The following is a 25908-nucleotide window of genomic DNA, read 5'->3' as shown; positions in this document are numbered from 1 at the left end:
GGTTCAGTTTAGGGTTAGTATTAGGGGTTCAGTTTAGGGTTAGTATTAGGGGTTCAGTTTAGGGTTAGTATTAGGGGTTCAGTTTAGGGTTAGTATTAGGGGTTCAGTTTAGGGTTAGTATTAGGGGTTCAGTTTTGGGTTAGGTTTAGGGTTAGTATTAGGGGTTCAGTTTAGGGTTAGTATTAGGGGTTCAGTTTTGGGTTAGGTTTAGGGTTAGTATTAGGGGTTCAGTTTAGGGTTAGTATTAGGGGTTCAGTTTTGGGTTAGGTTTAGGGTTAGTATTAGGGGTTCAGTTTTGGGTTAGTATTAGGGGTTCAGTTTTGGGTTAGTATTAGGGGTTCAGTTTAGGGTTAGTATTAGGGGTTCAGTTTTGGGTTAGGTTTAGGGTTAGTATTAGGGGTTCAGTTTTGGGTTAGTATTAGGGGTTCAGTTTAGGGTTAGTATTAGGGGTTCAGTTTAGGGTTAGTATTAGGGGTTCAGTTTTGGGTTAGGTTTAGGGTTAGTATTATGGGTTCAGTTTAGGGTTAGTATTAGGGGTTCAGTTTTGGGTTAGGTTTAGGGTTAGTATTAGGGGTTCAGTTTTGGGTTAGTATTAGGGGTTCAGTTTTGGGTTAGTATTAGGGGTTCAGTTTTGGGTTAGTATTAGGGGTTCAGTTTTGGGTTAGTATTAGGGGTTCAGTTTAGGGTTAGTATTAGGGGTTCAGTTTTGGGTTAGTATTAGGGGTTCAGTTTAGGGTTTAGGGGTTCAGTTTTGGGTTAGGTTTAGGGTTAGTATTAGGGGTTCAGTTTAGGGTTAGTATTAGGGGTTCAGTTTAGGGTTAGTATTAGGGGTTCAGTTTAGGGTTAGTATTAGGGGTTCAGTTTAGGGTTAGTATTAGGGGTTCAGTTTAGGGTTAGTATTAGGGGTTCAGTTTTGGGTTAGTATTAGGGGTTCAGTTTTGGGTTAGGTTTAAGGTTAGTATTAGGGGTTCAGTTTAGGGTTAGGGGTTAGGTTTAGTATTAGAGGTTCAGTTTAGGGTTAGGGGTTTGGGGTTAAGGTTCAGTTAGGGAAAATAGGATTTTGAATGAGAATACGTTTATTTGGCTAGGTTTAGGGTTAGTATTAGGGGTTCAGTTTAGGGTTAGGGGTTTGGGGTTAAGGTTCGGTTATGGAAAATAGGATTTTGAATGAGAATACGTTTATTTGGTCCCCTCTTGGAGAGTAAAACCAATGTTTGTGTGTGTACGTGTTTGTAGCAGTCAGATAGACATAAGGTACTACATACCATTTGGGGAAAATAAGCGATGGTCTTCTCCAGGTCAAAGGTCTGGAAAGTCTGCATCTGTGTGTGTTTGTGTGAGGTCACATTGCCTGTTTGTGATTGGCTGTGTGGACCCATCACCCCAGTATCTATAAAAGACTGTGAGTTCTGTAACAAAAGTCATCTGACTGTCTGGAGCCAAAATGGGGAGTTCTACAGCGAGCCTGTTCCTTCTACTGGGCTGCTTCATCCCTGTGTTCTGTATCACACGGGAATATTTTATCGGGATTCGGGAGATTCAGTGGGATTACGCACCCGCTGGGAAAAATATCATCCTCAACAAACTGCTGAAGGAAGATGAGTGAGTAATTCAGTACAACTGTCATGAAGAAGTAATAAAATATAATAGAATATATTTAGGGCCTACTGTATATATATATATACACACACAGACTGTATATGTAGAAGTTTTGGGAAGTTATGATAGGAGGGTTTTAGGAATTCATTGAACACAGTATTTCCTGTATAATATACTACAGTGAAATCTACATTATACAGAGTCTTCAGTAAGTATTCACACCTCTTGACTAGTTCAACATTTTGTTGTGTGACAAAGTGAGATTAAAACTGATTTAATTGTAAAAAAAAAAATTGGCATCGATCTACACAAAATCCTGTCAAAAGTGGAAGAATATTTAGATCATTATTTATATATATATATATATATATATATATATTTTTTTTTTTAAGTAATATAGATTGTATACTATGCAGACTTTTCTGTTGTTGCGATGAATCCATTCAATAGTCCCTTGCGTGTGTATAAATGTTAATTATGTCTCTTCTCCTAACCCCCCCTCTCTCCACTCCACGACAGACACGCTGCTATGTTCCTGGAGCGCGGGCCCCAGAGAATCGGCAGTGTGTACAAGAAAGCAGTTTACCTGCAGTACACGGACGCCACCTACACAAAGGAGATAACCAAGCCCAAGTGGCTGGGCTTCCTGGGCCCTGTGATGTCGGCTGAGGAAGGGGACGTGATCAAGGTCCACCTGAAGAACATGGCCACTAGGGCCTACTCCATCCACTCCCATGGAGTCATGTACAACAAGACCAGTGAGGGTGAGTGGATGTGGGTGTCTAGAATAGTAGAATAGAGGAAAGAATATCCTATTTAATTATCAACGCAAAACCATTTGTCATAACTGCAGGCAACAGAGATGATGGATTGTGTTGCCCTATTCATTATGGAGTGGGGAGCCGTCTGTAGATTATGGAATGTGAATCTTATGAATGCAGTGAGTGAAGTGACACCCTCTAATGTGAATCCTGTAGTGAGTGGGGTTGACACCCTCTAATGTGAATCCTGTAGTGAGTGTGAGTGACACCCTCTAATGTGAATCCTGTAGTGAGTGTGAGTGACACCCTCTAATGTGAATCCTGTAGTGAGTGGGGTGACACCCTCTAATGTGAATCCTGTAGTGAGTGTGAGTGACACCCTCTAATGTGAATCCTGTAGTGAGTGTGAGTGACACCCTCTAATGTGAATCCTGTAGTGGGTGGGGTGGGGTGGGTAATACTCCTGGCACAAGTCACATGATGGGGACCGGGATTCAATCCCTGCGTCCACTTTTCCCACCTGCCTGTATCCCCATCATATTTACATACTATCTCAATAAAGTGTGAAAATACACCCCCCCACCCCCAAGACAAATTGAAGTCAGTCACCGATCCAGATAACTCCCATATTGAAGTCAGTCACCGATCCAGATAACTCCCATATTGAAGTCAGTCACCGATCCAGATAACTCCCATATTGAAGTCAGTCACCGATCCAGATAACTCCCATATTGAAGTCAGTCACCGATCCAGATAACTCCCATATTGAAGTCAGTCACCGATCCAGATAACTCCCATATTGAAGTCAGTCACCGATCCAGATAACTCCCATATTGAAGTCAGTCACTCCCATATTGAATCCAGATAACTCCCATATTGAAGTCAGTCAGATCCAGATAACTCCCATATTGAAGTCCAGATAACTCCCATATTGAAGTCAGTCACCGATCCAGATAACTCCCATATTGAAGTCAGTCACCGATCCAGATAACTCCCATATTGAAGTCAGTCACCGATCCAGATAACTCCCATATTGAAGTCAGTCACCGATCCAGATAACTCCCATATTGAAGTCAGTCACCGATCCAGATAACTCCCATATTGAAGTCAGTCACCGATCCAGATAACTCCCATATTGCCAGGTGCTCTGTACCCGGACGAGACGACGGATGCAGAGAAACATGACGACCGGGTGGATCCTGGGAAGAGCTACACTTACGTGTGGGTCCTGAGCGACACCCACGCCCCCACCAAGGATGACACCAACTGCCTGGCACGCGCCTATCACTCCCACCTCCACGCACCTCAAGACATCGCCTCAGGACTTGTTGGACCCCTCATCATCTGTAAAAAAGGTACAGGCTTCTTATCAGGCACCTAAACGCTGGTTATGTACAGTAGGAGGTCTGATCTGGTTTTGAACAACAACATGTTGCACCACTGGAGCCCCCGAGTGACACAGCGATCTGTGGCACTATATCTCAGTGCTTGAGGCGTCACTACAGACACCCTGGTTAGATTCCAGGCTGTATCACAACCGGACGTGATTGGAAGTCCCATAGGCCCAGCGTCGTCCAGGTTTGGCCGGCGTAGGCCGTCATTGTAAATAAGAATAGGTTCTTAACTGACTTGCCTAGTTAAATAAAGGTTAAATAAAAATACAAAAATGTTTTAAAAATAGTTTTATGTATAGTGATATTAGCCCATTGTGGCAACAGTGATCCTGAGATCTACAGAAGAGAGAACACACACCATCTCCCTGTGTCATAAAGGCCATAGTATGTCATCATGTACATGGATGTTTATTTCTGAGATGCGCAGGTACCCTGGATGTCTATGGTGACAAGGCAGCAGACTACTCCTACGTCCTGATGTTCACTGTGTCGGACGAGAACATGAGCTGGTACCTGGACGACAACATCAAGACCTACTGCACTCAGCCATCAACAGCAGCCAACAGCCCACAACAGCCATCAACAGCAGCCAACAGCCCACAACAGCCATCAACAGCAGCCAACAGCCCACACCACCCATCAACAGCAGCCAATAGCCCACACCACCCATCAACAGCAGCCAATAGCCCACACCACCCATCAACAGCAGCCAATAGCCCACACCACCCATCAACAGCAGCCAACAGCCCACACCACCCATCAACAGCAGCCAACAGCCCACAACAACCCACAACTAAAGTAGACAAAGATGATGAAGCCTTCCAGGAGAGCAACCTGATGCACTGTGAGAGTATTAACGTAAATAACACTTATACACACACACACACACACACACACACACACACACACACACACACACGCTAAACAACGCACAAAGCCTATGAGATCATAGGCCACTAACACAGTGTGTCCACTGTTTTGCAGCGATCAATGGCTTTGTGTACGGCAACCTGCCTGACTTGAGCATGTGTGTCGGAAACAAGATCCACTGGCACCTGATCGGCATGGGCAATGAGGTGGACATCCATTCAGTGTTCTTTCATGGCCAGATCCTTACCAACCTTGGTCACCACACTGACGCGGTCAGCTTGTTCCCAGCCACATTCACCAATGTGGAGATGACTGCTGACAACCCTGGTCACTGGCTGCTGAGCTGCCAGGTCAACGACCACCTAATGGGTATGTATGTATTTCACAAGCCGGGGACTGTATCCAATAAGCATCTCAGAGAATAGGCTGCTGATCCATTGTAGGACCAGGTGTTCCCTTGCCATGTGCTATTAATAATAAAGACCTAGAAGGTTAAAATGAATCAGCTACTCCGAGATTCTTAGGGCCCAGATCGACAGCCAATCAGAGGGTAGTAGAACAACTCCCCAACAAGTTACAAGACATGCCACAGAGTGAACATTTTATTTGCCAGAGTCCGAGTTAATGTAACATCCCCCCGCTGGACACAAACCGGTTGAATCAACGCCGTTTCCACATGACTTCAAACAAACAATTCACTGTGATGACGTTGAATCAACGAGGAAAACTGATTGGATTTGCAAAAAGTTCCTCAGTGTAAAGGAATATCCTTTCTTCGCCCAACTTTGAACCTAAATTCAACGACATGGTGACATTTTTGCTCGATTTCACATTAGTTGACAATTCAATCCAATGTAAATGAAAACTAGACGTTAAACTGACGTCTGTGTCCAATAGGATAAAGTGATTGTCTTCCTCTGATTTCCTCCACCTCAGCGGGCATGCAGGCCCTCTTCGAGGTCAAGAAGTGTTTCCCTGCCGTCCACAAGCCGCGGCCCAATGGGGAGGTGAGGGAGTACTTCATCGCTGCCGAGGAGGTGCTGTGGGACTATGCCCCTTCACAGGTCAACCACGGCACAGGGAAACCTCTGAACACAGACGGGTCAGTAACATCACTGTCGTCTGTGGTTTGGGAGCACTTGTTTTGAGTTGAAAAGGGATTTTTGAGTGCGTAACTATTGCCCATTACCAATTTAAACCCGGTCCAAAAAAAATATATAGAAACGGACTGAAGGGGGTTGTTTTCTGGTCTTGTATTGGTGCTGATCTGACTGGTACCGTGTTCTTTGTCCCTCCTGAATGTCCTCAGTGATTCAGAGACCTTTTTCCAGAGAGGTAACGATCGTATTGGCGGGAAATATAAGAAGGTCCAGTACAAGGAGTACACAGACAACACCTTCACCGTGCAAAAGGAGAGAACACCTGAGGAGTTGCACCTAGGGATTCTGGGTAATGTACTACACACACCTTGCACTGTCTTCACATTATGCTGCCTTGAAATTAAATCTAAAAAAAAGGGATTACATTCTCATTTTTTTCTATCGATCTACACAACCTACTCCACATTTACAAAGTGAAAGCAAAATTATATAAAACTGTCCAAATGAATCAAAAATAGGATGTATTGATTGATTGATCATTCAAATCGACGGGCTGAAGTTGAGCGGGTCGAGAGCTTCAAGTTCCTCAGTTTTGAAATCACTAAGGATCTATCATGGTCGACACACACCAACACAGTCGTGAAGAAGGCACGGCAATGCCTCTTTCCCCTCAGGACGCTGGAAAGATTGAGAATGGGTCCTCAGATCCTCAAAAGGTTATTCAGCTGCACCATTGAGAGCATGTTGACCTGCTGCATCACCGCTTGGTATGGTGACTGCTTGGCAAGGCGCTACAGAGGGTAGTGCATACGGCCCAGTACATCACTGGGGCAGAGCTCCCTGCCATCCAGGACCTCTATACCAGGCGGTGTCAGAGGAAGGCCCTTAAATGGTCAAATACTCCTGTCACCCAAGTCATAGAGTGTTCTCTCTGCAACCGCACGGCAAGTGGTACCAATGCAGGACCAACAGGACCCTGAACAGCTTCAAACCCCAAGCCATAAGCCTGCTAAAATAGTTAGTTAAATAGTTAACCAAATAGCTAACCAGACGATCTGCATTGACCGTTTCTGCACAAACTTCTTTTAAACTCATCACATCTGCTGCTGCTTATCATCTGTCATTTAGTCCTAGTTATATGTACATACAGTACTACAGTATTACTCCTAGTTATATGTACATACAGTATTACTCCTAGTTATATGTACATACAGTACTACAGTATTACTCCTAGTTATATGTACATACAGTACTACAGTATTACTCCTAGTTATATGTGCATACAGTAATACTCCTAGTTATATGTACATACAGTACTACTCCTAGTTATATGTACATACAGTATTACTAGTTATAGCATACATCTCCTAGTTATATGTAAATACAGTACATACAGTATTACTCCTAGTTATATGTTATACAGTATACAGTATTACTCCTAGTTATATGTGCATACAGTATTACTTCTAGTTATATGTAAATACAGTATTACTCCTAGTTATATGTAAATACAGTACTACAGTATTACTCCTAGTTATATGTAAATACAGTACTACAGTATTACTCCTAGTTATATGTAAATACAGTACTACAGTATTACTCCTAGTTATATGTAAATACAGTACTACAGTATTACTCCTAGTTATATGTACATACAGTATTACTCCTAGTTATATGTAAATACAGTACTACAGTATTACTCCTAGTTATATGTACATACAGTATTACTCCTAGTTATATGTAAATACAGTATTACTCCTAGTTATATGTACATACAGTATTACTCCTAGTTATATGTACATACAGTATTACTCCTAGTTATATGTAAATACAGTATTACTCCTAGTTATATGTAAATACAGTATTACTCCTAGTTATATGTACATACAGTATTACTCCTAGTTATATGTACATACAGTATTACTCCTAGTTATATGTAAATACAGTACTACAGTATTACTCCTAGTTATATGTACATACAGTATTACTCCTAGTTATATGTAAATACAGTACTACAGTATTACTCCTAGTTATATGTACATACAGTATTACTCCTAGTTATATGTAAATACAGTACTACAGTATTACTTCTAGTTATATGTAAATACAGTACTACAGTATTACTCATAGTTATATGTAAATACAGTATTACTCCTAGTTATATGTACATACAGTATTACTCCTAGTTATATGTACATACAGTATTACTCCTAGTTATATGTACATACAGTATTACTCCTAGTTATATGTACATACAGTATTACTCCTAGTTATATGTACATACAGTACTACTCCTAGTTATATGTAAATACAGTACTACAGTATTACTCCTAGTTATATGTACATACAGTATTACTCCTAGTTATATGTACATACAGTATTACTCCTAGTTATATGTAAATACAGTACTACAGTATTACTCCTAGTTATATGTAAATACAGTACTACAGTATTACTCCTAGTTATATGTACATACAGTATTACTCCTAGTTATATGTACATACAGTATTACTCCTAGTTATATGTAAATACAGTACTACTCCTAGTTATATGTAAATACAGTACTACTCCTAGTTATATGTAAATACAGTACTACTCCTAGTTATATGTACATACAGTACTACTCCTAGTTATATGTACAAACAGTATTACTCCTAGTTATATGTACATACAGTATTACTCCTAGTTATATGTACATACAGTATTACTCCTAGTTATATGTACATACAGTATTACTCCTAGTTATATGTACATACAGTATTACTCCTAGTTATATGTAAATACAGTACTACAGTATTACTCCTAGTTATATGTACATACAGTATTACTCCTAGTTATATGTACATACAGTATTACTCCTAGTTATATGTAAATACAGTACTACAGTATTACTCCTAGTTATATGTAAATACAGTACTACAGTATTACTCCTAGTTATATGTACATACAGTATTACTCCTAGTTATATGTACATACAGTATTACTCCTAGTTATATGTACATACAGTACTACTCCTAGTTATATGTAAATACAGTATTCCTCCTAGTTATATGTACATACAGTACTACTCCTAGTTATATGTAAATACAGTACTACTAGTTATATGTACATACAGTATTACTCCTAGTTATATGTACATACAGTATTACTCCTAGTTATATGTACATACAGTATTACTAGTTATAGTACATACAGTACTACTCCTAGTTATATGTACATACAGTATTACTCCTAGTTATATGTACATACAGTATTACTCCTAGTTATATCTACATACAGTACTACTAGTATTACATACAGTATTCCTAGTTATATGTAAATACATACAGTATTACTCCTAGTTATATGTAAATACAGTACTACAGTATTACTCCTAGTTATATGTACATACAGTATTACTCCTAGTTATATGTACATACAGTACTACTCCTAGTTATATGTAAATACAGTACTACTCCTAGTTATATGTACATACAGTACTACTCCTAGTTATATGTACATACAGTATTACTCCTAGTTATATGTACATACAGTACTACTCCTAGTTATATGTACATACAGTACTACTCGTAGTTATATGTACATACAGTATTACTCCTAGTTATATGTAAATACAGTATTACAGTATTACTCCTAGTTATATGTACATACAGTATTACTCCTAGTTATATGTACATACCGTATTACTCCTAGTTATATGTACATACAGTATTACTCCTAGTTATATGTAAATACAGTATTACTCCTAGTTATATGTACATACAGTATTACTCCTAGGTATATGTACATACAGTATTACTCCTAGTTATATGTACATACAGTATTACTCCTAGTTATATGTAAATACAGTACTACAGTATTACTCCTAGTTATATGTACATACAGTATTACTAGTTATATGTATACCCTAGTTATATGTACATACAGTATTACTCCTAGTTATATGTAAATACAGTATTACTCCTAGTTATATGTACATACAGTATTACTCCTAGTTATATGTAAATACAGTACTACAGTATTACTCCTAGTTATATGTACATACAGTATTACTCCTAGTTATATGTAAATACAGTACTACAGTATTACTCCTAGTTATATGTAAATACAGTACTACAGTATTACTCCTAGTTATATGTACATACAGTATTACTTCTAGTTATATGTACATACAGTACTACTCCTAGTTATATGTACATACAGTACTACTCCTAGTTATATGTACATACAGTATTACTCCTAGTTATATGTACATACAGTATTACTCCTAGTTATATGTACATACAGTATTACTCCTAGGTATATGTACATACAGTATTACTCCTAGTTATATGTACATACAGTATTACTCCTAGTTATATGTAAATACAGTACTACAGTATTACTCCTAGTTATATGTACATACAGTATTACTCCTAGTTATATGTACATACCGTATTACTCCTAGTTATATGTACATACAGTATTACTCCTAGTTATATGTACATACAGTATTACTCCTAGTTATATGTACATACAGTATTACTCCTAGTTATATGTACATACAGTATTACTCCTAGTTATATGTACATACAGTATTACTCCTAGTTATATGTACATACAGTATTACTCCTAGTTATATGTACATACAGTATTACTCCTAGTTATATGTACATACAGTATTACTCCTAGTTATATGTAAATACAGTATTACTCCTAGTTATATGTACATACAGTATTACTCCTAGTTATATGTACATACAGTATTACTCCTAGTTATATGTACATACAGTATTACTCCTAGTTATATGTACATACAGTACTACAGTATTACTCCTAGTTATATGTACATACAGTACTACAGTATTACTCCTAGTTATATGTACATACAGTGTCTACCTCAATCACCTCGTACCCCTGCACTTCGACTTTGTACTGGTAGCCCATGTAATAGAACCAAGTTATACTCATTGTGTATTTATTATTACGAGGTATTACTTTTCTTTTTCTATTTTCTTTCTCTCTGTATTGTTGGGAAAGGGCATGTAAGTCAGCATTTCACTGTTAGTCCGCACCTGTTGTTTACCAAACATGTGACAAATAACATTTTATTTGATGTCTCCACAGAGTACACTGTTGACAGCCATTACGGCTGTGAATCATTTTGAATAATGTTAGAAAAACTCTTAGGGAAAAGATATATTCATTGATTTTTTTTCAAAATCAAAAGACTGAGGCGGGTGACAACAAAAAGACAACAGTCACACAGTGGCAGAATCAATTCAAATATGTTTGCTTCATCACAAAACCGGAGAGCAACATCTGTGGTGAAGTCCACAAAGCAAATATTGCATGTAACAAACAGTTATATGACCTGCAGCGTGGTCACGCAAGTTCATATTTTCAACAGTTTACTGAACAACTACTGATTTACAACCTCAGAGTTACCCACAAGTCAGCACAAAGACAACAGGAGCCCTGACTCCACTATTTCGGCACCATTTCAACTTAAACATCATCAAATCAACAAAGTTTAGTTTAATACACTGAAAACAAACTTAAAGATACCAAAAACAATACCAAAAACAATTTAGTCCAATCAATTATTATGCTCTTGTCAATTATTATGCTCTTGTTTAAGTCAGTCCTGACTTAAATCTGCTTGAAAATGTTAATATTTCTGTCCATCAATAATTCCCAACCAAATGTATTATTATTATTATTATTTTTAGCCCAATTTCATGGTATCCAATTGTTAGTAGTTACTATCTTGTCTCATCGCTACAACTCCCGTATGGGCTCAGGAGAGACGAAAGGTCGAAAGCCATGTGTCCTCCGATACACAACCCAACCTATCTGCACTGCTTCTTAACACAGCTGTAGGAGGAAACACCATGGGCCTCAGTTAGCGCGCACTGCGCCCGGCCTGCCACAGAAGTCGATGAGACAAGGATATCCCTACTGGTCAAACCCTCCCTAACCCGGACGACGCTAGGCCAATTGTGCATCGACTGGCCTTAGACCACTGCGCCACCCGGGAGGCCCTGAGCTTGAACAATTTTGATGAAAACAATAGACACTCCTTTAACTTCAGAGTATTTTCTTAAATATATTTTTTTGCTCTATAGAAATTAAAGCACTTTATGTCTCCCCCGTTTGCAGGTGTCATTACTATTCGGACAAATTCACTAGTAGTTAAAAATGTTGTATTTGGTCCCATATTCCGAGCACGCAATGACTAAATACACATCAAACATGTGATTCTACAAACTTGTAGTTTGTTTTGGATGTGCTTTGGATTATGTTGTGCCTAATGCTGTGCCCTCCCTGGATTTTGTGTTAAACGCTCTACAACAAAGCTTTCTTAGTGTCCAACAAGCTTTCTCTGCCCTTAACTAAACACCTCCAAAACAAAAGGTCATGTGGTCTGGTAAGAAGAATGCCCCTCCTCCCACAGATGTTATTACTACCTCTGAGGGTTTAGAGCTTGAGGTAGTCACCTCAAGGGAGTATGGCTAGACGGTACACTGTCCGTCTCTCAGCACATATCAAAGCTGCAGGCTAAAGTTAAATCTAGACTTGGTTTCCTCTATTGTTATCGCTCTTCTTTCACCCCAGCAGCCAAACTAACCCTGATTCAGATGACCAGCCTACCCATGCTAGATTATGGCGAAGTCTTTTATAGATCGGCAGGTAACGGTGCTCTCGAGTGGCTAGATGTTCTTTACTATTCGGCCATCAGATTTGCCAACAATGCTCCTTATAGGACACATCACTGCACTCTATACTCCTCTGTAAACTAGTCATCTCTGTATACCCGTCGCAAGACCCACTGGTTGATGCTTATTTATAAAAACCCTCTTAAAGCCTCACTCCCCTCTATCTGAGATATCTACTGCAGCCCTCATCCTCCAAATACAACACCTGTTCTGCCAGTCATATTCAGTTAAAAATCCCCAAAGCACATACATCCCTGGGTCGCTCGCCTTTTCAGTTCGCTGCAACTAGCGACTGGAACGAGCTGCAACAACACACTCAACTGGACAGTTTTATCTCAATCTCTTCATTCAAAGACTCAATCGTGGACACTCTTACTGATAGTTGTGGCTGCTTTGTGTGATGTATTGTTGTCTCTACCTTCTTGCCCTTTGTGCTGTTGTCTGTGCCCAACAATGTTTGTACCCTGTTTTGTGCTGCTACCATGTTATGTTGCTACCATGTTGTCATGTTGTGTTGCTACCATGTTGTTGTCATGTTGTGTTGCTACCATGCTGTGTTGTCATGTGTTGCTGCCTTGCTCTGTTGTTGCCTTTAGGTCTCTTTAGGTAATGTTGACTCTCTTGTTGTGATGTGTGTTTTGTTCTATATTTATATATTGTACTTTTTAAATATTTTTTTAATCCCAGGCCCCTGTCCCCATAGGAGGCCTTTTGCCCTTTGAAAGGCCATCATTGCAAATAAGAATTTGTTCTTAACTGACTTTATTTAACTAAGCGAGGTTCAATCAAAAAAATAAAAATATAAATTATTGGGTAATAATGAATTGTGTCATTTTGGAGTCACTTTTTATTGTAAATAAGAACAGAATAAGTTTCTGAACGCTTTCACATTAATGTGGATGCCTCCCTGACTACAGATAATCACAAATTAATAATGAATAATGATGAGAGAGAAAGTTACAAAGATCATGCCCCGAAAACATGCTAACCTCTCACCACTAAAATGGGTGGTTAGCATTTTTGGTGATATTTATGCCTCTAACTCTGTAAATCCAATTGAATCCCTTTTTAGAGGTAATTTATAAAATGTGAAGACTATACAATGGATGTGTAGACTTCCACTAGTCACTGTAGTTCATTCATACTGCAGGTTGATTCTGTTGCTCCGGGACTAGGAGAACTATCCCCTTAGTCTTGTAGTGGGTCCTCTGTAGATTTAAGCAATGGCACCCCGGAGGTTTGTGGTATATGGCAAATATACCAGAGCTGTGGGCTGTTCTCAGCACGACGCAACGCGGAGTGCCTGGATAAAGCCCTTAGCTGTGGTATATTGGCCATATACCACAAACCTCCGAGGTGCCTTACTGCTATTATAAAACTGGTTACCAATGTAATTAGAGCAGTAAAAAATATATGTTTTGTCATACCTGTGGTGTACAGTCTGATATACCATGGCTGTCAGCTAATCAGCATTCAGGGCTTGAACCACCCAGTTTATAATACATGGTAGATCATGGCAACACTTGGATAGTGGGTTCGATACCCGGGACCACCCAATTTCTTTTAATGCATGCATACTTTTTGTTACTTTGGATAAAAGCGTATTTTTTAAATGGCATATTTCCACAAATGTATTAATGACTGAATGGCTGCCGTGTGTGTTGCAGGTCCTGTGATCAGGGCCGAGGAGGAAGACACCATCAAGGTGGTGTTTAAGAACAAGGCCAGCCGTCCTTTCTCCATGCAGCCACATGGAGTGCAGTACAGCGTCGAGCAGTCAGGGACTCTCTACTATAACGAACTGGAAGGTTAGAGGTTGTAATTAATAATCAGCTCCCAGAGTGTACGACTCCCCTTTTCTTTTTCAAGACAACACCGTTTAACATTATTTTTTGTTGTAAAAAAAAAAAGTTTCCTTTCAGTGACAAACGTCTCCTTACCATCAATTAACGCTCGTAATGCTTTCACAGAATCCTACACTGCCAAAAAACTCAGAGAAATCAAGAAGGAGACGAGTAAGTACACTCATTTATGCCTATTTTTTTCTTCTTTTTTCTATAGAACTACAGTATCCAGCAAGGGTCAATTTAATTTCAATGCCAGTCAATTGGAGTTCCAACTTTATTTAATGCTTTTCAACGGGCCCGATTCAATCCGTAGCACTAATGATCGGCGCTACAGCGTGATATAAATGTAAAGGCAGTGTGCCATCGTTCGCGGAGACTGCGTTTGAAATTTAAAGGTGATGTTCCTGCTTTAGTAGAGACTGCATTCATTGCAAACGCTGCATATGTCGGCTCAATCGAAAATGACCTTTAAATGGAAATTATGCTACAGCACGGATCTTCAGCACTACGGATTGAATCGAGCCATTACTTTCTGAATTGACTGGAATTTAAATAGAATTGACCCCAAACCCTGGTATCCAGTTCCTGCAGGTGTTCAGCCACACTGAGGAAGAGGTGGGGACCCGGCCAGCTGGCCAGGGATGTTTTATGTTTGGTCACCAGGATCTTTCTCTTACCAAACTCGGTCCAAATAAAACTAAACAATGTCACTTCATTTGCTCTTGCTAGGTAGTGATGCTAGACATCCACAGTGTAAAGTCTAAGACAGTGGAACCGAGGACATTAGCTACAGTAGTGGCTGGTTAGTTACTGAGCCCTGCTGGCAGTGTACACACATTTACACCTGCCCAGAATAAGCACCGAACATATTATGACCGTAGGCCCAATTTTACATTTACACGTTAGTCATTTAGCAGACACTCTTATCCAGAGTGACTTACAGTAAATGAAGTTAAGATACTGTAGCTGGGTTGGACAACCACATATCACAGTCATAGTAAGGACATTTTTCCTCAAAAAAATAGATATCAGCAAAGAGCTAGTAAGACGAAAAACTAAAAAAGTAAAGCGTTAGTTCATGAAAGGTATTCCTCACCATGTGAAGATATGATAGGGCCCAGTTACTTGGTGTATGGAGGCAATAGGAGAGGGCCTAGAACCCGAGCCGTGGGACACGTGAGAGTACGTGGTGCAGACACAGATCCTCTCCACGTCATCTGCTAGGAGAGGTCTGCCAAGTAGCATGCAATCCAGGAGGGTGCAGAGCCTGAGACGTCCAGCCCTGAGAGGGTGGAGAGGAGGATCTGATAGAGCCTGAGACACCCAGCCCTGAGAGGGTGGAGAGGAGGATCTGATAGAGCCTGAGACGTCCAGCCCTGAGAGGGTGGAGAGGAGGATCTGATAGAGCCTGAGACGTCCAGCCCTGAGAGGGTGGAGAGGAGGATCTGATAGAGCCTGAGACACCCAGCCCTGAGAGGGTGGAGAGGAGGATCTGATAGAGCCTGAGACGTCCAGCCCTGAGAGGGTGGAGAGGAGGATCTGATAGAGCCTGAGACGTCCAGCCCTGAGAGGGTGGAGAGGAGGACCTGATAGAGCCTGAGACGTCCAGCCCTGAGAGGGTGGAGAGGAGGATCTGATAGAGCCTGAGACGTCCAGCCCTGAGAGGGTGGAGAGGAGGATCTGATAGAGCCTGAGACGCCCAGCCCTGAGAGGGTGGAGAGGAGGATCTGATAGAGCCTGAGACGTCCAGCCCTGAGAGGGTGGAGAGGAGGATCTGATAGAGCCTGAGACGTCCAGCCCTGAGAGGGTGGAGAGGAGGATCTGATAGAGCCTGAGACGTCCAGCCCTGAGAGGGTGGAGAGGAGGATCTGATAGAGCCTGAGACGTCCAGCCCTGAGAGGGTGGAGAGGAGGATCTGATGGTTCCCGGTGTCGAAGGCAGCAGATAGATCTAGAAGGATGAGAACAGAGGAGAGAGTCAGCTTTGGCAGAGAGTCTCCCTGACACAGAGAAGGGCAGTCTTGACACACATTAGGGCAGTCTTGACACACAGAAGGGCAGTCTTGACACAGAGAAGGGCAGTCTTGACACAGAGAAGGGCAGTCTTGACACAGAGAAGGGCAGTCTTGACACAGAGAAGGGCAGTCTTGACACAGAGAAGGGCAGTCTAAGAGAAAGATACCCAGAAAACATGACCCCATTGGCCCCGTGTGGCTTTTTGGTGGGCAAGATGGGCACGGACTAGCCCACACCAGCCCAACATTGGGCTAGCCCACAAAAAGCTCAACACAGGCTAGCTTACACCAATCCCACATCAGCCCAACACGGGATCGCCTACACCAACCTTTCACACAGACTAGCCCACACCACCTCAACATGGGCCAGCCCAGCACAGGCTAGCCCACACCAAGCCCAGCACATGCTAGCCCACACCAAGCCCAGCCCAGGCTAGCCCCACCAAGCCCAGCACAGGCTAGCCCACACCAAGCCCAGCCCATGCTAGCCCACACCAAGCCCAGCCCAGGCTAGCCCACACCAAGCCCAGCACAGGCTAGCCCACACCAAGCCCAGCACATGCTAGCCCACACCAAGCCCAGCCCAGGCTAGCCCCACCAAGCCCAGCACAGGCTAGCCCACACCAACCCAATAGGGGCTAGCCCACACCAACCCAATAGGGGCTAGCCCACACCAGCCCAATAGGAGCTAGCCCACACCAAGTCCAGCTAAAGGCGGGGGCTCATTTTAATATTTTGGGGTGTGGTTTGCACACAGTTCTCACACTCTCTTTATTTTACTGAGTGTCTGTGTTCTGTTGTGTGATGGCCAATGTTTTTCGATCTTGTACACTGTCAATGATGCAGTCTTTAAAAAGTTCCTAAAGGGGCAATCTGTAGTTACTACCTCAATGTTTGGACTTATAAATGAACGCTACTGTAGGTTCTCATTGATTCTTCAAGAACATAACTTATAAATACCTCATGAGCTTAGTTCAACTTTCGTACCCCATCAGAACCCAAAATACAAGATTGTTTATATTTACTTTGTTTACAAACAAACACTGTATAGCCTCAAAACATGGTTAAAACTATAATGTTGATGTCATGGATGGTCAGTCCTTCCATCCATAGCTCTGTCCATGAATTTGAGAATGTTTACATTTCTCCGGCCACATCCCCTTGGATTTACTATTGTTTCGCTTTGTCATTGTTTCAACTGTTGATTTCCCCTTCAAATAAGTGCATGTCACATCTTGTTAAAAAAAAGTGTACAAAACATTAGGAACACCTGCTCTTTCCATGACAGACTGACCAGGTGAATCCAGGTGAAAGCCATGATCCCTTATTGATGTCACTTGTTTAATCCACTTCAAATCAGTGTATCTGAAGGGGAGGAGACAGGTTAAATAAATATTTTTAAGCCTTGAGACAATTGAGGCATGGGATTGTGTATGTGTGCCATTCATAGGGTGAATGGGAGAGACAAAAATATTGAAGTGCCTTTGAACGGGGTATGGTAGTACAGTAGGTGCCAGGCGCACACGGTTTGAGTCTGTCAAGAACTGCAACGCTGTGGGGTTTTAAAAGCTCAACAGATTCCCGTGTGTATCAAGAATGGTCCGCCACTCAAAGTACATCCAGCCAACATGGGCCAGCATCCCTGTGGAACGCTTTCAACACCTTGTAGAGTCCATGACCTGATGAATTGAGGCTGTTCTGATGGCAAAAGAGGGTGCAACTCAATATTAGGAATGTATGTGTATATGCAGTGTATATATGTATATGCAGTGTATATATGTATATGCAGTGTATATATGTATATGCAGTGTATATGCATGATACATTTGGTTAACACGTTCCCTAAACACCTTGAAGGCTTGTAAAATTATGAAATTTATGCATCGAGTTAAATTGTAATCAATATATTATAAATAAATTCCTATTAAAATAGCAAAGGTGCATCGGGCCAATATTTTAGCCCGCATTAGGCCCACGTGGTGCCAATATTTTAGCCCACATTGGGCACACGTGGTGCCAATATTTTAGCCCACATTGGGCCCACGTGGTGCCAATATTTTAGCCCACATTGGGCCCACGTGGTGCCAATATTTTAGCCCGCATTAGGCCCACGTGGTGCCAATATTTTAGCCCGCATTAGGCCCACGTGGTGCCAATATTTTAGCCCGCATTGGGCCCACGTGGTGCCAATATTTTAGCCCGCATTAGGCCCACGTGGTGCCAATATTTTAGCCCACATTGGGCACACGTGGTGCCAATGTTTTGGGCATGTTTTCTGGGACAGCTCTAATCCTGGTCCTTCTGTTTTTGCCGTAACACAGACCGTTTATTCAACTAATCACCAAGCTATGGAATCTTTATCTTATTAACCTCTAATCCCTACCCTCCAGGAACTGTAACCCCTCCCCCGGCAGCGCTGGTCAAACCAGGCACCACCCACACCTATGAGTGGGTGGTCCCTAAGGGTGGCGGGCCGGTGGCGGACGATGCAGACTGCATTACATACTTCTACTACTCAGCCGTGGACGCTGTGAAAGACACCAGCTCCGGCCTTGTTGGACCCCTCCTGGTCTGCAAAAAAAAGACCCTCAAAAAAGGGAAACAGGTAAAGAAATGGAATTGGCTTGAATACCTTTATTGTCAGTGTGTTGAAATATTGAATCTGTAATGTGTTCATCAGCTGACTTGGCATTAGAAAAAGGTCAAATAGAGACAGAGCACTCATATCAAATATTTTCACGTTTATTTCCCATTTCAGAAAAACGTCAACAAGGAGTTCCACATGCTGGCTACAGTGTTTGATGAGAACCTGAGCTGGTTCCTGGATGACAACATTAACCAGTTTACCAAGGCTCCCAAAACTGTCAACAAGGAGGACGAGGACTTCCAGGAATCTAACAAAATGCACTGTGAGTCTTTTAGGCTTTGTTTACACACGCAGCCCGGTTCTGGTCTTTTACGCAACTATTTGTTAAATAGCTGATCTGATTGGTCAAAAGACCAAATTAGTGGAAATAGATCAGAATTGGTCTGCTTGTGTAAACACAGCCGTAGAACACTGCTCTATCATGGAAACGTGTTAAACTGTGATGCTAATCCAGCTACAAAACATATACATCTTTGGCAAAGTTGTAATTAAACTCATTCCATCTCAGTTACTTTCAAAAAGCCTATATTGTAATGGGATTTCCCTATGCATTAAAAAAAGTAAACACCAAAACACAGAGCAGTTACCAACAACCTAACACGTTTCAACCTCTCACTGGTCTTCTATAGGGCACTAACTTTTCCATTTCCTGTTCCCACAGCGATCAATGGCTACATGTATGGGAACCTTCCAGGGTTGACCATGTGTAAGGGGGACAAGGTGTCTTGGCACCTGTCTGGCCTGGGCTCGGAGGCTGATATCCACGGCCTTTACTTTGAAGGGAATAGGTTCATCTACAGAGAGACACGCAGAGACGTCATGAACGTGTTCCCTCACATCTCCCACACTGTCATGATGGAGCCAGACAGCATGGGTAAGACACATTATGGATGGAGGGATGAGTGGATGGATGAATGGAAGGAAGGATGGATGGATGAGTGGGTGAGTGGATGGATGAATGGAAGGAAGGATGGATGGATGAGTGGGTGAGTGGATGGATGAATAGAGGGATGGACGGATGGTTGGATGGACTAATGGAGAGATGGATGGATGCATGGAGGAATGAATGGAAGGAAGATGGATGGATGAGTGGGTGAGTGAGTGGATGGATGAATAGATGGAGGGGCGGATGGACTAATGGAGAGATGGATGGATGGAGGGGCAGATGGACTAATGGAGAGATGGATGGATGGATGGATGGATGGATGGATGGATGGATGGATGGATGGATGGATGGATGGATGGAGAGATGGATGGATGGATGGAGGGGCGGATGGACTAATGGAGAGATGGATGGATGGAGGGGCAGATGGACTAATGGAGAGATGGATGGATGGAGGGGCAGATGGACTAATGGAGAGATGGATGGATGGAGGGGCAGATGGACTAATGGAGAGATGGATGGATGGAGGGGCAGATGGACTAATGGAGAGATGGATGGATGGAGGGGCAGATGGACTAATGGAGAGATGGATGGATGGAGGGGCAGATGGACTAATGGAGAGATGGATGGATGGAGGGGCAGATGGACTAATGGAGAGATGGATGGATGGAGGGGCAGATGGACTAATGGAGAGATGGGTGGAAGGAGGGGCAGACAGAAAGACAGAATCGTAAATGTTTACTTCCGTTCTAATTGCAAATCAATTAAAACGAATTATAATGACAGACAATGCATTTGTTCCCCCCCCCCCTCCAGGTCAGTTTGAGGTGGTGTGCAAGACGACGGACCATTACCAGGGAGGTATGAGGGCCAACTACACTGTGCAGAAGTGTAGTATGTTCAACAGGCAGTCAGAGATCATGCTCCACTCGAAGACCTACTACATTGCTGCCATGGAGATAGACTGGGACTACTCCCCCAACCGGACCTGGGAACAGGAGATGTACCATGGCCTCACACAGAGGTAATCTAACCGTAACTTCATGTCCACAACCCCGGCTCAACCCTAACCCCGGCCCAACCCTAACCCCGGCTCAACCCTAACCCCGGCTCAACCCTAACCCCGGCTCAACCCTAACCCCGGCTCAACCCTAACCCCGGCTCAACCCTAACCCCAGCCACCCCGGCTCAACCCCCGGCTCAACCCTAACCCCGGCTCAACCCTAACCCTGGCTCAACCCTAACCCCGGCTCAACCCTAACCCCGGCTCAACCCTAACCCCGGCTCAACCCTAACCCCGGCTCAACCCTAACCCCAGCTCAACCCTAACCCCAGCTCAACCCTAACCCCAGCTCAACCCTAACCCCAGCTCAACCCTAACCCCAGCCACAACCCTAACCCCAGCTCAACCCTAACCCCAGCTCAACCCTAACCCCAGCTCAACCCTAACCCCAGCTCAACCCTAACCGCAGCCATAACCCTAGAAACATTTGTGTTCCATGTTTGAGACACGGATCTACAATACATCAGTATGTTTTCTTTGTCTCCAGTCCAGGAAATGCTTTCATTGATAAACAGGGTAAGTTCATCGGCTCCATATACAAGAAGGTTGTGTACAGGGAGTTCACCAACAATAAATTCACCAAACAGAAGGAGAGATCAGCAGACATGCAACACCTGGGGATCCTGGGTAAGTTGTAGAATAAAGGGTTTGGTTCTGGGTAAGTTGTAGAATAAAGGGTTTGGTTCTGGGTAAGTTGTAGAATAAAGGGTTTGGTTCTGGGTAAGTTGTAGTATAAAGGGTTTGGGTAAGTTGTAGAATAAAGGGTTTGGTTCTGGGTAAGTTGTAGAATAAAGGGTTTGGTTCTGGGTAAGTTGTAGAATAAAGGGTTTGGTTCTGGGTAAGTTGTAGTATAAAGGGTTTGGGTAAGTTGTAGAATAAAGGGTTTGGTTCTGGGTAAGTTGTAGAATAAAGGGTTTGGTTCTGGGTAAGTTGTAGTATAAAGGGTTTGGTTCTGGGTAAGTTGTAGAATAAAGGGTTTGGTTCTGGGTAAGTTGTAGAATAAAGGGTTTGGTTCTGGGTAAGTTGTAGAATAAAGGGTTTGGTTCTGGGTAAGTTGTAGAATAAAGGGTTTGGTTCTGGGTAAGTTGTAGTATAAAGGGTAAGTTGTAGAATAAAGGGTTTGGTTCTGGGTAAGTTGTAGAATAAAGGGTTTGGTTCTGGGTAAGTTGTAGAATAAAGGGTTTGGTTCTGGGTAAGTTGTAGAATAAAGGGTTTGGTTCTGGGTAAGTTGTAGAATAAAGGGTTTGGTTCTGGGTAAGTTGTAGAATAAAGGGTTTGGTTCTGGGTAAGTTGTAGAATAAAGGGTTTGGTTCTGGGTAAGTTGTAGAATAAAGGGTTTGGTTCTGGGTAAGTTGTAGAATAAAGGGTTTGGTTCTGGGTAAGTTGTAGAATAAAGGGTTTGGTTCTGGGTAAGTTGTAGAATAAAGGGTTTGGTTCTGGGTAAGTTGTAGAATAAAGGGTTTGGTTCTGGGTAAGTTGTAGAATAAAGGGTTTGGTTCTGGGTAAGTTGTAGTATAAAGGGTTTGGGTCTGGGTAAGTTGTAGAATAAAGGGTTTGGCGGTACAGTAGGCTTATATGTACATAACATATGGAATTTAATTGCCATACTTTACTTCCCAGGGACCAAACGATGACTTGACATTATTTTCATTATTAAACTGACCTGTTATGAATCCTGATTGATGACGCCTCTCGTTTCGTTCCCCAGGCCCTATGATCCACGCAGACATTGGTGACAAAGTCAATATAGTCTTCAAGAACATGGCCACAAGAACTTACTCTATTCACGCACACGGGGTGAAGACAGACGTTCCACAAGTCAAAGAAACTAAGCCAGGTAAAATAAACAGCACCCATAATCCATTGCATTTGACCAGCTGGTGATTTATACATTGGATTTGACCAGTTAGTGATGTAGACATTGGATTTGACCAGCTAGTGATGTAGACATTGGATTTGACCAGCTAGTGATGTAGACATTGGATTTGACCAGCTAGTGATGTAGACATTGGATTTGACCAGCTAGTGATGTAGACATTGGATTTGACCAGCTAGTGATGTAGACATTGGATTTGACCAGCTAGTGATGTAGACATTGGATTTGACCAGCTAGTGATGTAGACATTGGATTTGACCAGCTAGTGATGTAGACATTGGATTTGACCAGCTAGTGATGTAGACATTGGATTTGACCAGCTAGTTTTTATAGACATTGGATTTGACCAGCTAGTTTTTATAGACATTGGATTTGACCAGCTAGTTTTTATAGACATTGGATTTGACCAGCTTGTTTTTATAGACATTGATTTGACCAGCTAGTTTTTATAGACATGGGATTTGACCAGCTGGTGATATAGACATTGGATTTGACCAGCTAGTGATATACACATTGGATTTGACCAGCTAGTGTTTTAGACATTGGATTTGACCAGCTAGTTTGATTGAGATTGGATTTGTGAGTGATATGTAGTCGTTTCAATAGCAGAAAGTACTTTTGATCGCAACAAAAACCTATGTGTCATTGATCTTTTATTACTATGGTTACTCATATATATTTCATGACCCTGCTCTACATAATAACAACTTTGTAGTGAGTGAGAGTTAGTTTCCTAAAGAAGAGTTGTCCCATACAGGTGAGACCCAGACATACACATGGTATGTCCCCAAGACAGCTGGGCCTACAGACAAACAGGAGACATGCAGTGTGGGAGCTTATTACTCCACAGTCGACGTCAACAAGGTAAATGAGAGAACACAAACTGAGCCACAAACTCAATCTCTAGATCAGGGTCTTGTTTCCCAAAGCCTTTAGTAGCGTTGAGATCATTGTTAGATCGTAAGAAGGTTCTGTCTTTAGTAGCCAAGATGTTTCTCAGACTTACACACATAAAAACATCTACGAGTGATCCAGACCACACGTACAGCAGCCAAAGTTTTTTTTTTTACCCATTCCGAGTCACTTTAGTCACAGAAGATCTCCGCTAAACATAGAATCAAGATGTCTGACTCGGCCCCCAGTGTCCGGTCTGGAGCGTGAAGTCACGAGCTCCGATGGTCGGCTACGGCAGAGCAACATAGCGTTGCCAAAAGCCCTGGTCTGCCCTGGAAAGCCTATGTAAATTACGATTAGCAGAACTGTCAAACAAAAAACTTTCTAGTCACGGTCACTATGATCTTTAACTATTTATTGGTGCCATTAAGCCCAAGGGGCCAGGGTTCCAGTCGAAAAACACAGTTTTGACCTGGTATTGCAGTTTACCTGATGCCCAGCCCAGAAAGACTATTTCAATAATTCCTAATAAGACAATTTAAGACTTGACATCTTAAGACAATTTAGTCATCACCTTTATGCACAAAACATCCAAATTATTATCGCTGGGCCGATCTTTTTTCAAATCACTTACAGCGGAAGATATTAACATTTTATATTCATCAAATGTCATGTGTTTGGATGACATGACGACGTTGTCGCTGCTCGCGCTGCACATACTGCTGCGCGCATGTGATGTTGGTCGCATAAATCGCATACAACCTGGATAGAGAATCGTGTATGTGAAAGTGAATAGATTACTTTGAAAACAACGGTCGTACATCTTGGATCCAGTTATTATCATCAGTAGTGGTTCATGGGTAAAGTCACTGGAGAAGCCAAAACATGTCAAAACAAAAAGCTATATTACAACATACGGTGCCTTTGGAAAATATTCAGATCCCTTCGCCTTTTCCACATTTCATTACGTTACAGCCGTATTTTTTTTTATTTAACCTTAATTTAACTAGGCAAGTCAGTTAGGGACAAATGAATATTTACAATGACGGCCTACCCCGGCCAAACCCGGACGACACTGGGCCAATTGTGCGCTGCCCTATGGGACTCCCAATCCCGCCCGGAGGTGATACAGCCTGGATTTGAACCAGGGACTGTAGTAACGCCTCTTGCACTGAGATGAAGTGCCTTACACTGCTGTGCTACTCAGGAGCCTTATTATAAAATAGATTAAATTAATGTTTATCCTCATCAATCTACATACAATACCCCATAATGACAAAGCGAAAACAGGTTTTTAGATATGTTTGTAAATGTATTAAAAATAAAAGCAAAAAAAAACCTACATATTTAAATAAGTATTCAGCCCCTTTTCTATGAGACTCGAAATTGAGCTCCGGTGCATCCTGTTTCCATTGATCATCCTTGAAATGGCCAGGTCGCAGTTGTAAATGAGAACTTGTTCTCAACTAGCCTACCTGGTTAAATAAAGGTGAAAAAAAAAAAAAATGAAAATAATAATGTTTCTACAACTTGATTGGAGTCCACCTGTGGTAAAGTCAATTGATTGGACATGATTTGGAAAGGCACACCTGTCTATATAAGGTCCCACAGTTGACAGTGAATGTCAAAAACCAAGCCACGAGGTCAAAGGAATTGTCCGTAGAGCTCCGAGACTGGTTTGTGTCAAGGCATAGATCTGGGGAAGGGTAGCATTGAAGGTCCCCAAGAACGCAGTGACCTCCATCATTCTTAAATGGAAGGAGCCACTCCTCAGTAAAAGGCACAAGATTCTCTGTTCTGATGAAACCAAGATTGAACTCTTTGGCTTGAATAACAAGCGTCACATCTGGAGGAAACCTGGCACCATCCCTACAGTGAAGCATGGTGGTGGCAGCATCATGCTGTGGGGATGTTTTTCAGCGGCAGGGACTGGGAGACTAGTCACGATCGAGGGAAAGATTAACGGAGCAAAGTACAGAGAGATCCTTGATGAAAACCTGCTCCAGAGCACTCAGGACCTCAGACTGGGGTGAAGGTTCACCTTCCAACAGGACAACGACCCTTAGCACACAGCCCAGAGAATGCAGGAGTGGCTTCGGGACATGTCTCCGAATGCCCTTGAATAGCCCAGCCACAGCCCGGACACCGATCTAACATCTCTGGAGAGACCTGAAAATAGCTGTGCAGCGATGCTCCCCATCCAACCTGACAGAGTTTGAGAGGATCTGCAGAGAAGAATGGGAGAAACTCCCCAAATACAGA

The 25908-nt window shown here is 42.2% G+C and overlaps 2 protein-coding genes across 4 annotated transcripts in view; one reads left to right on the top strand and one right to left on the bottom strand.

Moving 5' to 3' along the window:
* The first annotated feature begins 1425 nt into the window (after nt 1-1425).
* Nucleotides 1426-25908, top strand: part of cp (ceruloplasmin) — a 33158-nt gene continuing 8675 nt past the window's right edge. The window contains exons 1-16 of the mRNA XM_052465149.1: nt 1426-1602; nt 2119-2363; nt 3503-3715; nt 4182-4598; nt 4739-4993; nt 5561-5726; nt 5934-6073; nt 14090-14230; nt 14393-14437; nt 18674-18888; nt 19042-19192; nt 19592-19804; nt 20630-20837; nt 21364-21503; nt 22585-22713; nt 23510-23616. Coding sequence (XP_052321109.1) covers nt 1445-1602; nt 2119-2363; nt 3503-3715; nt 4182-4598; nt 4739-4993; nt 5561-5726; nt 5934-6073; nt 14090-14230; nt 14393-14437; nt 18674-18888; nt 19042-19192; nt 19592-19804; nt 20630-20837; nt 21364-21503; nt 22585-22713; nt 23510-23616 — 2943 coding nt within the window. The 5' untranslated portion in view covers nt 1426-1444. The remainder of the gene's footprint in view (nt 1603-2118; nt 2364-3502; nt 3716-4181; nt 4599-4738; nt 4994-5560; nt 5727-5933; nt 6074-14089; nt 14231-14392; nt 14438-18673; nt 18889-19041; nt 19193-19591; nt 19805-20629; nt 20838-21363; nt 21504-22584; nt 22714-23509; nt 23617-25908) is intronic.
* LOC127908076 (uncharacterized) lies at nt 14492-18282 on the bottom strand. 3 transcript variants are annotated; one of them, XM_052465189.1, is made up of 2 exons: nt 15856-18282; nt 14492-15808 (listed from the first exon to the last, which is right to left on the bottom strand). In XM_052465189.1, the coding sequence occupies exons 1-2, from the start codon at nt 16467-16469 to the stop codon at nt 15490-15492; spliced, it is 933 nt and encodes a 310-aa protein (XP_052321149.1). In that variant the 5' UTR covers nt 16470-18282; the 3' UTR covers nt 14492-15489. The 3 variants fall into 3 exon arrangements, with proteins under 3 accessions (XP_052321149.1, XP_052321146.1, XP_052321155.1); XM_052465186.1 differs by having other exon boundaries at nt 14492-15761; XM_052465195.1 differs by having other exon boundaries at nt 14492-15667.

The sequence above is a fragment of the Oncorhynchus keta genome, chromosome 1 (assembly GCF_023373465.1).
Source record: "Oncorhynchus keta strain PuntledgeMale-10-30-2019 chromosome 1, Oket_V2, whole genome shotgun sequence".
Classification (NCBI taxonomy): Eukaryota; Metazoa; Chordata; class Actinopteri; order Salmoniformes; family Salmonidae; genus Oncorhynchus; species Oncorhynchus keta.
Note: the sequence above shows the minus strand (reverse complement) of the source record. Positions and strands in the feature narration are given on the sequence as shown.